The sequence below is a fragment of the Schistosoma mansoni genome, chromosome 3 (assembly GCF_000237925.1).
Source record: "Schistosoma mansoni strain Puerto Rico chromosome 3, complete genome".
Lineage (NCBI taxonomy): Eukaryota > Metazoa > Platyhelminthes > Trematoda > Strigeidida > Schistosomatidae > Schistosoma > Schistosoma mansoni.
In genome coordinates, this window is record NC_031497.1 from 13,158,693 (window position 1) to 13,171,096 (window position 12,404).

General features: G+C 32.2%; 1 protein-coding gene across 1 annotated transcript in view; it reads left to right on the forward strand.

The window, feature by feature from the left end:
- The window catches only part of Smp_012970 (myotubularin-related protein), a gene marked incomplete at its 5' end in the record, with an annotated part of 42,771 nt that extends 30,637 nt beyond the window's left edge, over nucleotides 1-12,134 (forward strand). The window contains 4 exons of the mRNA XM_018799289.1: nucleotides 1,192-1,617; nucleotides 7,691-8,101; nucleotides 9,231-9,445; nucleotides 10,347-12,134. Coding sequence (XP_018651092.1) covers nucleotides 1,192-1,617; nucleotides 7,691-8,101; nucleotides 9,231-9,445; nucleotides 10,347-10,878 — 1,584 coding nt within the window. The 3' untranslated portion in view covers nucleotides 10,879-12,134. The remainder of the gene's footprint in view (nucleotides 1-1,191; nucleotides 1,618-7,690; nucleotides 8,102-9,230; nucleotides 9,446-10,346) is intronic.
- Nucleotides 12,135-12,404: the final 270 nt, after the last annotated feature.

Below are 12,404 nucleotides of genomic sequence, written 5' to 3' on the forward strand. Positions count from 1 at the left end.
AAAATGAAGTCGAACCACTGATCAACTAATACAAATAATGTACTCGATTAAGATAGTATGACTCAGCCTTTTATCGAATAATAAATGGATGATCAAGAATGAAAATGAAGGTCACAATGTAATTAGTTGTTTCTTTTGATAGTCGGGATAGGGAGGTAAATCGTGTCACTGTGTTCGAAACATCTTATGTGTTGGTATGGTAGTCCTACCACCCTATTGACTAATCTCCCGAAAATATGTTGCTTAACGTCTATCTTAGAGACAAATTTCTTACTGATAATTGTTCTATCAATAATCATCTACCTAAATCTGTGATGCCTGTCCAGCCACCTCCCACTTTTACGCACAATGGTAGCTAGTATAAAATAGGTCAGAAAAAAGTTATGTAAAGTCAAAACATTAAATTAATCCATGAAGTCATTGGGTGTCGATCGCTGTCTACTGTTGCAGATGCGCGAAATTGGTTGTTTTGATGAGGTTGGAGTATTCTCTGTTTTCTACTAAATCTTGAGTTCAGTGTGATTTTATGCCTTTTATTCTTCTTTCTCAGTTGTTGCTTTTGAGCTCTATTTCCGATATTCAGCTTTCCATTTCATAGTTTCTCCTCCCCTACTTTCTATACCTTTAGTTTCGTGCCTGGTTTTGCGCGTGCTAGGTGTGACAGCGTTGATCGATAAATATTCATGTCAATTTCTACAATGGCCTAGTCAATCATAAGCAACGTAAAACGTGGGATGTATTGGCGTCGGTTCAACCTGCCACAGTACATTAGTACAGGGTGATAAAATTGTCAAAATAAGTATTAAAGTATATGCAGTAGTAGTAGTGCTAGCGATAGTAAAAAAGTTCAGAAAATGAGATTCCAGGGTAAAAAGTTAATTCGCAGGTATAAAGTAATTTTGAAATTCAAGATCTTATGAATGACAAACTAGATTCATCTAAGTCATTGTGGCCGATTGTGAGTCTCGTCACTCAACCTCTCCATGTATACTAACTTTGATCATCAACTGGCTGACCATTGTTATAGTCAGAGTACCTTAAACTTATGTGTATTTATGCTCCGAACCTTAAGTCTGCGTTACTACTAAGCCAAATAATTCTGCTGCTTTTTCGTTATAAGACCCGAGATTTATGTATTTTTGTATTTGAATCCTTCACTGGCATTTTTTAAATTTTTGGTTCTCACTAAAGCTTGCTTGGCGAAACAAATACTTCCGATCTGAATATTTTTCAAATATACTTTCTCAGTCATCGCCGTCAGTTTCTTGTGGTAGCAGAAATCCGTCTTCCAGTCAAATGTTCGACTGTTCTAGCAACAATAATAGTAAAGCCCTGAAGCCAGGTGGATCATTCGACTCAAAAAGTTATTCTGTAACGGTTAATCCTAAGATTTCTCTACCTGAATTTACTCGCATTACGACTAATGATGACGTTTACAATCGACCGACATCAGCCCCAATCAGTCCAACTTCAGCTGTATCCTATTTTCCTTCTACACTACATAAAAATTCTACTCTTTTACATAGAGCAGTGCATAATCCCTCCATCGATCAAAACATATCAAATGATACGAATGCTTTAGAGAAAATTAAGAAGAAACCATTGTCTTCTACATTAGTAAGTTTTCCAACTTTGAAAACAGTTAATCATGTTCTCTTTCTATCATAAACAAGATGGCTTTTTCTTTCAAGGCACTAGTACTTAAACATGTACAAGACTAGAATTATTGTTGTCGAATATTCCTAAGCTCTAGTAAATCATTAAAGTGAATTTTTAAAGATGCTCTTTTCATTCATTTATTCAGTAACGAACTCAAAATACGTTCTACCTATCGAAATTTTCTGGTTAAATTATAACATTTGTCACTAAACCTAATGCGAGTTTTCCGAAAATCTGTGAATCTCCTTAAAGCTTTTATTGATGACTGTTTTATTAGTTCTGTTTCGTAAACTTGTATTTTTATTTGGTCTACCATAGTTCTCTGCTAATCCTGCTTTGTTTCTACCATAATGAAAGACATTTCTTATTTTTGTTCGTAGTTCTTCTAATATTCTGATTTTAAACTTAATTCCAATGAAATCGTAAATGTATTTATCCTTATTTGCTTGGTGCTTAAATCAACCTCATTCAGTCTCCAAGTATCCTGCGCAACGTTTTGTTGTTTAGATTATCTGGGTTTAGTAGGGGAGTATGATGATATTTGTTGATTGTAACAGGAATCTTAGCTCACCGTAAGGGCTAGATGTACGAGATTTATAATTCATTGCATGAGCCCGTAGCTAAATAGTAATTATATTGTGTTATTTTTAAACTTCTCAATAGTCTAGGGAGCCACTAATAAACCGTCTCTTTTATGATATCTCAAAACTGAACAATATTTGAGCGAACAATTGTTTTCAATAACTTCATCATCAGGCTCTACAGTTATAAGTCCATAATTATAATATTTTACAAAGTCCAAAATGAGGCATGTATTAATTAATTTGACAATGTTATATGTTAAAAATGGTAAACGTTTGCATCTGTTACGACATATATATACTTTAAAATTGTGTTATTTGTAAATGAGAAAGGTCATTTAATAAAGGTCAAAGTGATCTGTAATCAAGTGTCTAGTCACAATCGATTTAATAGTAATTTCGAAAAAATGAAAATGCAAAAAATTGTGTGAATAAAGTGCATAGTAGGAGAATTTCATCTTGTCAATTGAGATAATAATGATAAGCAGTAATAATAATAATAATAAGATTGTTGTGTGAATATAATATGTAATAAAAGGGGATGTTATCAAGATAATTACGATAAAGGAATTGGGAATGATGGATGTGAAGATTAAGATAGAGGTGATCAACAAAGAAAAAAGAAAAAAAAGGGAGGTTTATAATATTTAGTTTAGGAAACCGGTGATGATATCTGTTTGGTATCAAGGCCATATGGTTTCCTTCCGTATTTACCTAAGGTTTTGTATTTTAACTTTTATAACTGATTGCGTTATGGGGATAGTGGTTCGACCCTGAAAAAAGACGATGTGCCAAGCTTTTTAATTGTAACGTTAGGAATCCGTTCTTGTATTCTATCTTTTCTGAACCATCAAGAATAACATAGTTTTCTCGTCAATGTATCATATTTTAATTATTATTTTTGCCCTAAACTGACTATTTATACTCTTTTGATTCATCCAGTTTTCCCATTTGTCTGCACTAGTTTTCAAACGTATTCATATGGTAGTTTTCGAGAAACACAATAATGTGCTGAATTTATTACAAAGTCAATGGTATTTTTTATCTATTTTGGCTATCAGTGCATAACGTCACGTCTGTTTCTGAACGTCACTAATTGTTTAAATAAGCATGTTATAGTAGGATTACACTAACTTTCGGAAAATCCTGTTAAGATTTCAACACCAACTGACTTCTTTTTCCTTGCCCACTATTTACAACTCACATTCCCTATTGGCCAAACATATCTGTTTGAAGTTTAAAGGTCATACTGTACAGTCATGGATACTAGTGAAATTCCATATTGGAAACTGAATATTGTCGACCCCTTGGTCCTTACCAATTACCTTTATCAATGCAGCACATTTGAAATAATATTCTGTTTGTAAAATGGCTAATATACTTTTAAAAAGCTTGCGTTTATACCTAATATTTTATGGAAGCTTATTACTACTGTCTTATTCATGTGGAGACTCAGTTCACATCACATACATCCCATATCCTAAGGTAAGCCATTTTTAAAGCCAGTCCAGCTAAATTAAGAAGCATAAGACATCACAAAATGGTTAATTTACTGAACATTATCATTGAAATCCGTTTTCAATAATATCACCTAGTTTACAATAACTAATCTCCCCTGTCCATGAGATTTGTTTCATGAATAGATGTCAACTTTTGTTCTGACTTTCCTCTCTATGGCCAAAATCAGAAGTTAAACGGTGGCTGAAGTGGTGTAACACTTCTCAGCAAGTGTATTAATCATATCACTAATAAATCTCTCAAATTCCCCTGTACTTTCACCTATTTCATAGCTAGCTGTTTAATTCATTTATGATAAATAAGTATTCAATAAATACTAATCATAAATAATTTAATTCTACCTTACATTATTTTATAATGAGAACAAGGTTTATTTATGGCGTCTCTCGTCTTACGAATTGCGAATATTATAGTTTATCATTTATTAGAACCTGATAGATACAAATAAAATTTTTCATATTTTTACGGTGAATTCGTCCAAATATCCAAAGCACTAGAATAATATATTTAGCCATATCAACATAGTAGTCATCGAGGTATAATACTTTCTTTATTGTGAGATTAGTCTTGGCTACACGTTAGTTCTGGAGCATCGTCTTTAAAAAAACTACTAAGACGATTCGTATTTCCACTCCGAGCAGTTACAAGACACTTGCATCAACGTCATTGTTCGGTGGATACTCATTGAGTATATACTATGTTTTCACAATTCTTTACGACATACATAACCTATTTACTAAAGAAACTTTAAATTCATTCTAATGTTTGATTACTTAGATTAAATAGTACAAATGATTCCATCGATTGTTGTTGTCTTGAGCTAATCATTGAAATTTTCAAATAAATTTTACTTCCACCAACATTTCTTTTCACTTTCTAGATGTTTCTGTAAAACTTTCATTCAATGCTGATTGGATAAAATGTTTCCTAGCGTTTTCAGGGCCTCTGTAGGCTTTTTTCTGAGGGATATTCGACATCTCCCCAACACTATTGATCTCCAGCTGAATGTAGCTCATTAATAATTAATAAATAAGCCCATTATTCAAACTCACCTTATTTTTCTAGATTATGGTGACAATATTGCTTCGTTACTTGGGCGAATGAAATTCGAACTTATGTTTAGATTGTTGCAAATCGATTATTTTGATTATTGATTTGGAATCTCAATGGTTGAGGATGATCAAAAGTTGTCTCAATTATTTTAGGATCGCTAGTTTCATCAGCTAATTGTTTGTCAACAGTTTTACGCTGCTTTTCAAATTTTGTCATTTGCCTGTAATATGTAGAACTTACCAATAATTATTTAAGTAAAGTTTCTTTTGTGTTTCTCATTAGATAATTACATGAATCATGTTTATTGTGAACTAACCGCTACACTCTTATTAATACATCTGATATATTCTCGAATAGTTTCATCACTTAAATTGTAATAGTTGAATTATAATGTACGTATAGTCTTTCTCCTCAGTCAGCAATCTGATTTTAAAAAATCCTAATTATTATTTACTATACTGAGTTCAAGTTAAAAATTTGTTGATCCACAAAAGTTACAATATGCTTACGTATTACATTGTCAAGTAATCTAATGTACTATAAACCCCACTAACAGTAGTTATTTATCATATTACCATATTCTAGTTAAAGATAATTATCAATTACAGTAAAAAAGTGTAACACTATGTTGAAAATTATTATTTTAATACTGTTTTTTGGACATACTGGCTATGTACGTATATATATATATATATATATATATATATATATATATATATTCTGTTGATTACAGTTATCTGATCTAGTTGAATGTAATACTGTGTTGATAAATATGTCTCAGAAAATCACATTTAATAACAGAATAATACCAAGGATACCAATGTAAATAATGGGTCCATTAGTGAAAAAAATATTTGTTGTCAATAACTTAAAGACCTATGTATAATAACCTTTTAGTTCCCGTACGTTTTTGCGTAAAGATAAACCAAGAAGTTTTTAATCCTTTAATCATATAACTAGATCATTGAGTTTCAACTTCTCTGTCTGTATAGTCTCCAAAAAATGCCCTGGTATGGCCGAGAGCGAAAAGAGTCAGCCCTCTCTCTCGAAATGCCCTCACATGGCCACATGCATGCACCCACTGTCCTGGAAGTCCTACTCACTGCCTTCTCGTGACATTACTGTTGTTTACGAAATTGAGAGGAAGAAAAGCGAATCTCCGGCGCTTTAACCAGGTTGATAGTCACTGAGAATCCATGTAGGGGAGTTGGAAAACCCTGATTCCAAACCAATGGTGTACATGGGCTCCAGTATCCTGAAGGAACAAATGGCGTATGAACCAATTATTGGTCGCCGGCTACTACGGAACTGCATCTCCTGACGTTGCTTCACTGCCTTATGGATTAGACCTTTAGGTCGATGGCTCCGGGTGTGGCCCCCTAAGAAAACCACCCGTTTCAGTTTGGGCACTTGGACGGTATCCCAGCCTTCACCCAAATCGAATGATTTTTGTGGCGCATAACTATTTGGTGCTTCTTGTACCAATGTTTATGTGTTTAAATAATAAATAATAAAATAACTCCAAACAATAGGCAGTCATAACTAAGCACTGAAAGTACCGACTTTCTGTAATTTTCGTTAAAATTTACCAACCAGCATTGTCTGCTCACAGTCACACGTAACAAATAAATGCGACTAAATTATAATCAGTTATTTGATTCAGTGTATGACTATAAATTTGCATTTATTTAACTTACAAACTGTTACTCACTATATTTACATTTGGCTATCGGTTGTTTGTGAAGTTAACAGCTGTACATCAAATATATACCTAAGGTTTAATTTAGTATCCTTTTTTTGTTCTAATAATAAGTTAGAAATTAGTTTGACCGTCCTTATTTTTTATTTGTTTTTCAGATGATACTGAACTTTGATTAAATATCTTAATTTTAGACATCTGTTTTTTTGTTAAAAAAACACTAAGCTACTGTATTTGCTTTTTAGGCTATTTGTTTGGAAAACTTTTCAAAGTGTATTATCAACACTTCGTTTTCGTCAGTTGTGGTTGCACAGAATCATATCACATGATATGTGCTCATAAACCATGTGTTTATGTTAAATCGATAATCAATTATTGTACAGCATATTTACAAATTTTACACATGCGTACATACCTCTTACTTAAACTGAAAATCCCGGATAGAGTAGGTGTTATATATATAGAAGGGCTTTCTGGAGATCAGACTATGAATTGGCATCAGTTAATAAACAATTAATTGTCGTCCTGTATTGTATAAGAAAATGAAGTGTCTGATCAGGTTGACTGAAAAAGAGAACGACATTAATGGTCGAAGGCTTAATATTGGTTACAGTAGTACAAATAAATTACATTCTGAATATTGAACATAGTGAATTCTTTCTATTCCTTGTCAAAACTTGTTTTTCTTTTTAGATCTTTCTGCTTCCATATCTTCATTATCTTTGATTTCTTTGTGTGTATATTGTTTATTTCTTATTCATTTTAGCAATACCAAACATGACAACTTAAATCAATAAAAACATGTACTAAGTCCTTTGTAGTGAATACGTATCTGATATTTAGAATAAAATAGAGCATTGCATACAAGTTTACTGGTGCAAGTTACTATTTCTCTAAACATTATACTGACAGGAGATTATTAAAGCATATTTGTCTAACCGACTATGACGAAGAACATGATTGTTGAGCTTTCAAATCAACCGAATATAAATTATTTTCACAATCTAGCAAAATTGGGTTTCATAAAAAAGCCTTTCACTGTCTCAGCAAAAGACATTGATTTAGTACAACTCGTTGGTACATGTAGTCTGTCACTAACTTTGTAGTATGTAGGACAAATCAAAATATTAAAAGATATGCGTATGTTCATTGTTTTTAAATTTTTTCCTCTATTATTTAGATGAACACATTGTCATGTTTTCCAGATTGGGATGGTTTACCTATGCTAGTAGATCGCCTAACAATACATGCTCACTCACAATTATGTCAAGAGCGTTATAATCGTAAAACACAAAAGCAATCCATGCTTGCATTAGAAGCCAAATTAAAATATACACAACTGGAAGTAGAACGGTTGAATTCAGAGGCGAGAAGATTAAAACAACTTCTCGAGTTGACTAAAACTCAAACATGTAAACAAGACAAAAATACACTTGCCTCATCCGATGATCATTTATCATCTCTTTCATCGTCATTGTCATCGTATGAACGGAAGCTTACACAAAATAGTCATATTAATGGTCAGTGTAAATCTAAAGAGTCCAGTTTATTGAGTAGTGAATTATTTGTTTCCATTTCTAAAGATAAAAATGTGAGTTTATTATTTTAACTGATTTTATAAACCACATATATGCAGTACAAATTTTTTTTCACATTCAGATTTGTGTAGGGATATTTCAATATTGTGTAACCATGTATTTAATTCAGGAGTAAACCTTTATTATGGAGTTGTATTTCAAGAATTTTTGAATTACCGTTGATTAAAATATAAATTTTAGTATTATCACACGAATTACTTTGGATATTAAGAATTATGAAAGTCCATAATGTTTGGTATGTAAATGCAAGACAGAGCATGTTAAACGTTGATTACTATACAGTGAATTTATAAACTTGGATTTTTTTTTCTGGTATGCCATGTTTTAAGACATTTTTCCACATGGCTTTTTACCAACTATAGTTACCGCGGGTTCAGTAAATAGAATTTTTCATTCTTATTCACTAGTTCTCCTTGTATATTTAAGATTGGTTATTTTAGTCATACTCAGTCAATAGTTTTACCGAATACTGTAGTTCTTCACTACCTTTGGTGACTACACACCATGTTGCTTACAATGAAAAGCGTTTTAGACAGGGTTTCAGTATTCTAGAACACAATCGTGACCAATATAATTGTTCCCTCGCTAGTACACTAGTTACTTGGCAAAATAACTAGTATGATAAAATATTGAAATAACTGTGATGAGAGAGAACTGATAGTTTTCCGACGAAACTGTTCGCCTAATCCCAAGAAAATACATTTCAGAAGATTGGTTTAAATCAACTGACTTAATTCTCTTACATAATATGAACTGCTAAATGTGTACAAAATATTCATCCGAGATAGTATGAGTGTTTGTTACTTTTGAAATAAGAAATGATCAAACAATGATCAAAACAATCTGAAAACAATCAATGAGGTTATCCTTATACTCATCATACCAGTTGCGATTATTGGTTTAACCGTTTGTATTTCTACAGCTGTTGTTATTCTTTATCCATAGACTAATGTCCACTTGTAAATCAATGGATATAGAGTTGGGTCGGAGATACCAGTAATTGAATTTGTCTTATTAGCTGCTGTACTAATAATGTTTTCCAATGTATTTGCAATCTTGCTATTTTATTTGGTGGATTTTTACTCATGCTCAGTGCTAACCTATTGATTAAATCCTTATTAGATTTCGGAAGAAGCTCACAATCCATCTAACATTAAGTCTGAGTTAAATGATCCAATCGAATCAACATTCTTGAATGCATCATGTAAGACAACTTCATTTGAATTAATAGATACGGAAGATGGTCAGTCTGTTTTACTGCAGCCAGATTGTATTGCTCACCAATGTACATTATGTCGTATCGAATTTTCGGCTTTACGACCTAAACACCATTGTCGGTAAGTTTTGTATTCTCGCTAATTAACTCCTGTGCATAATTGATTGCTTAACATTTTTTTTATGATGGTGTTACCTTGTAAAACATTAGAGCGTAGTGTAAATTGACAAATAAAATAATGGGCGTTGATTATTATCTTACATATCACACTGGTTGTTTTTTATGTTTATGCAGGGTAAACTGATATGAGAATTATGTTCTATCAATAACTTCCACTTTCTTACTATGTAACAAGTCTTAGGTTTTGATATACTCAGGTTACTTAAAACGGTGTCAATATCATTGACATAGTTTAAAGCGAAGCATGTTAAAGAGAATGTCTTCTAGCCCTCTGATTCTCTAAAGTGAGATATTACTGTGTAGCCACACACGATGAAACACTTGTTATTTATACTATGCTATTCAATGACTACAGAAAAATAAAAAAACAATCATGTTTGTGTGTTCAACAGAACTTGATTATTCACCATTAGAACTATAAATATATTTACTCTGTTGAATAACTAGGAGGCAAGCAAATTTAAGTGTTCGTTTTGAATTCTTTCCGTAAATCTACTTTCGAACGGTTTTACACTTTGCATCATGTTCACCAATCTTTAGAATGTTTGTTCTCATTTGAAAAACAAAGGGTTCCATTCATGTTTCAAGACATTTGAATGAATTTTGAAATCAATGAAGACATTCGTCTTCAAAGATAATTTATGTACCAATTGAAACCTTAAATTGTCATCGGTTTTATAAAGATACAAAGACAAAAAAGATTTTATGAGATACAAATGTTAATTGGTCTGTTCGATTCAAAATTGTAAGATAGATTAACTTGTCGTAATCTGGTTATCTATTTAACTGTAGTTTATATTTCAAACTACCTACATTTGCTGTTTTATTTCTTTATTTTCTAGAAATTGTGGTTATATATTCTGTGCAAATTGTTCTGATCGTCGTATTGTTACAACAAGTCAACCAAGTGGACCGGTTCGTGTATGCCGTCATTGTTTCTTTCAACTATCTCGTCCTTCAGTGAAATCGTCTAAACAACAATCGATTGAAGAATACACCCCATGTGTTGCGCGACATACAATGGTGAAGGAAGATAATAATGGTGGTGGACTGGTGAAAAATTTCACTAATCCAGATTTTCTTAATTATATGAACAATTCAATTATGCTTTCCACTGGTTCTGATAGTGGTTGTATGCCCGTTTCATCTTTCCCTGATGGTGCTATATTAAGAATGTCGTCAAGCGGTGTCTCGCATCACTTCAATGGTTCTTTTAATTCAGAAACTACCACCAATAATGCCACAACAACAGCAACTGTTAATCATCGTTTAGATTCAATCATTACAAACAATCCTCCTCTGTCTAGATGTCATAGTGCTGGTGGTGCTAGGCCAACCTCCTCTGCTGCGTCAGATGGTATTGCTCAGGCTTAATAAAAAAAGCAAAGTATACAATAATTATAATGTATTTCTCTTCACATTATTAGGTAAGGTGTGTTGTGTATCACACTATATATGCACACTGGCAGAAAAACAATTACATCCACACTTGTTTGCTGTCAATTTATTCTCCTTCCAAATTTGTCTTTCAATTTCGTTTGTGACACTAGTCTTTGGTTTGACTTTTGGGAAAAAGGATTATTTTCCCCTATTCAATTGCTCCTTTCTCCACATACACAGTATGTACATTTGTGTATGTATTGTTTTCTTCCATCCATGGGAGAGTTTTCCACTTTTCTCCCATTCCTTTATATGTGTAGTATTAAGAGAAGGAAGGTTTTGAAGAATTGGAAACAATTAAAATATACTGATCCTGTCGTTTATGTTTGCATAAAGATGTCTGAAGTTGTTATTGCTCAGTTGTTTGTTCATCACTAATCTGTTTCGTCACTTCGTTCTCTGAAAATATTTCTTAATGTGCTTGTTTCTAACTCTTGACAGATTTGTATAATTTAGTTTGTTACTAGTAGACCTGTTGATGTTGTAATTGATGATCCTTTTCTGCTCCTAAGTTACCGTCGCTCGCAAACAGAGGTCTTGTGCATCTCTCTCTCTCTCTCTCTATATATATATATATATATATATATATATATAACGAAATATACACAGAAGCATAGATTTATCTCTACGTAGTCTCTTATCCGTTCCACAGGATTTCATTTGCTTTTGTTCTTTTCTGTATCTTTCTTTTGAATTCTCCTACTCGTCATCATATATTTACACACATAGATAGAAATAGTTTTACATTTTCCGCATCATTCTTATCAAAATAAAATAGTTAATCAAATCTGACTCAGTTATTTTTGTGTCTATTTCAATCTGCCAACTAACTTTACTCAGAAGATAATTGATTTAGTGAGCTAATTAATCATAAATTAAAAGTATCTCGTATTCGTCAATCCTTCTTTATCAATGTATATGTTTTGTTTTTCCCCTCTTTCAATTATTCAAATAACGCTTATTTTGTGACAGTCAAGATTTTTGTGTTTACTACTATGATTATTATTGTTATTTTAATCAATATTGCAAAGAAATATATCAAACAATTGTGATAGTGTAATGACGTATAATCTTTTTAGTTTCTAATGGGTAATGTTAAATGGTCTATTTTGGCGCCTGCTTGCTTGTTTGTATGTGCGTGTTTTTATCTTTTCTTCCTTTGTATTTACCTATTGTTAAATCTATTTCAGTTGTAAAAAAGCAGCTTGATTCAGTTGTTCGAATCCATTTATACTATATTTAATGCTATGTAGGCGTTTTCATATGTGTTTGTGTCGGTAGTGTTTTAGTGTAGAGACAGTTTCGTTTTATAAATAGGGTGCTATTTCTGTGTTGTAGAAACTTGAAACGAATCACTATCACATTCATATGTCCCATAATTGTCTCTTTAATATTTTTATTTTAATTCTGATGTCAACAGTTAGATTTTTATAGCCTAATTTATTGATATGAGGTAATTT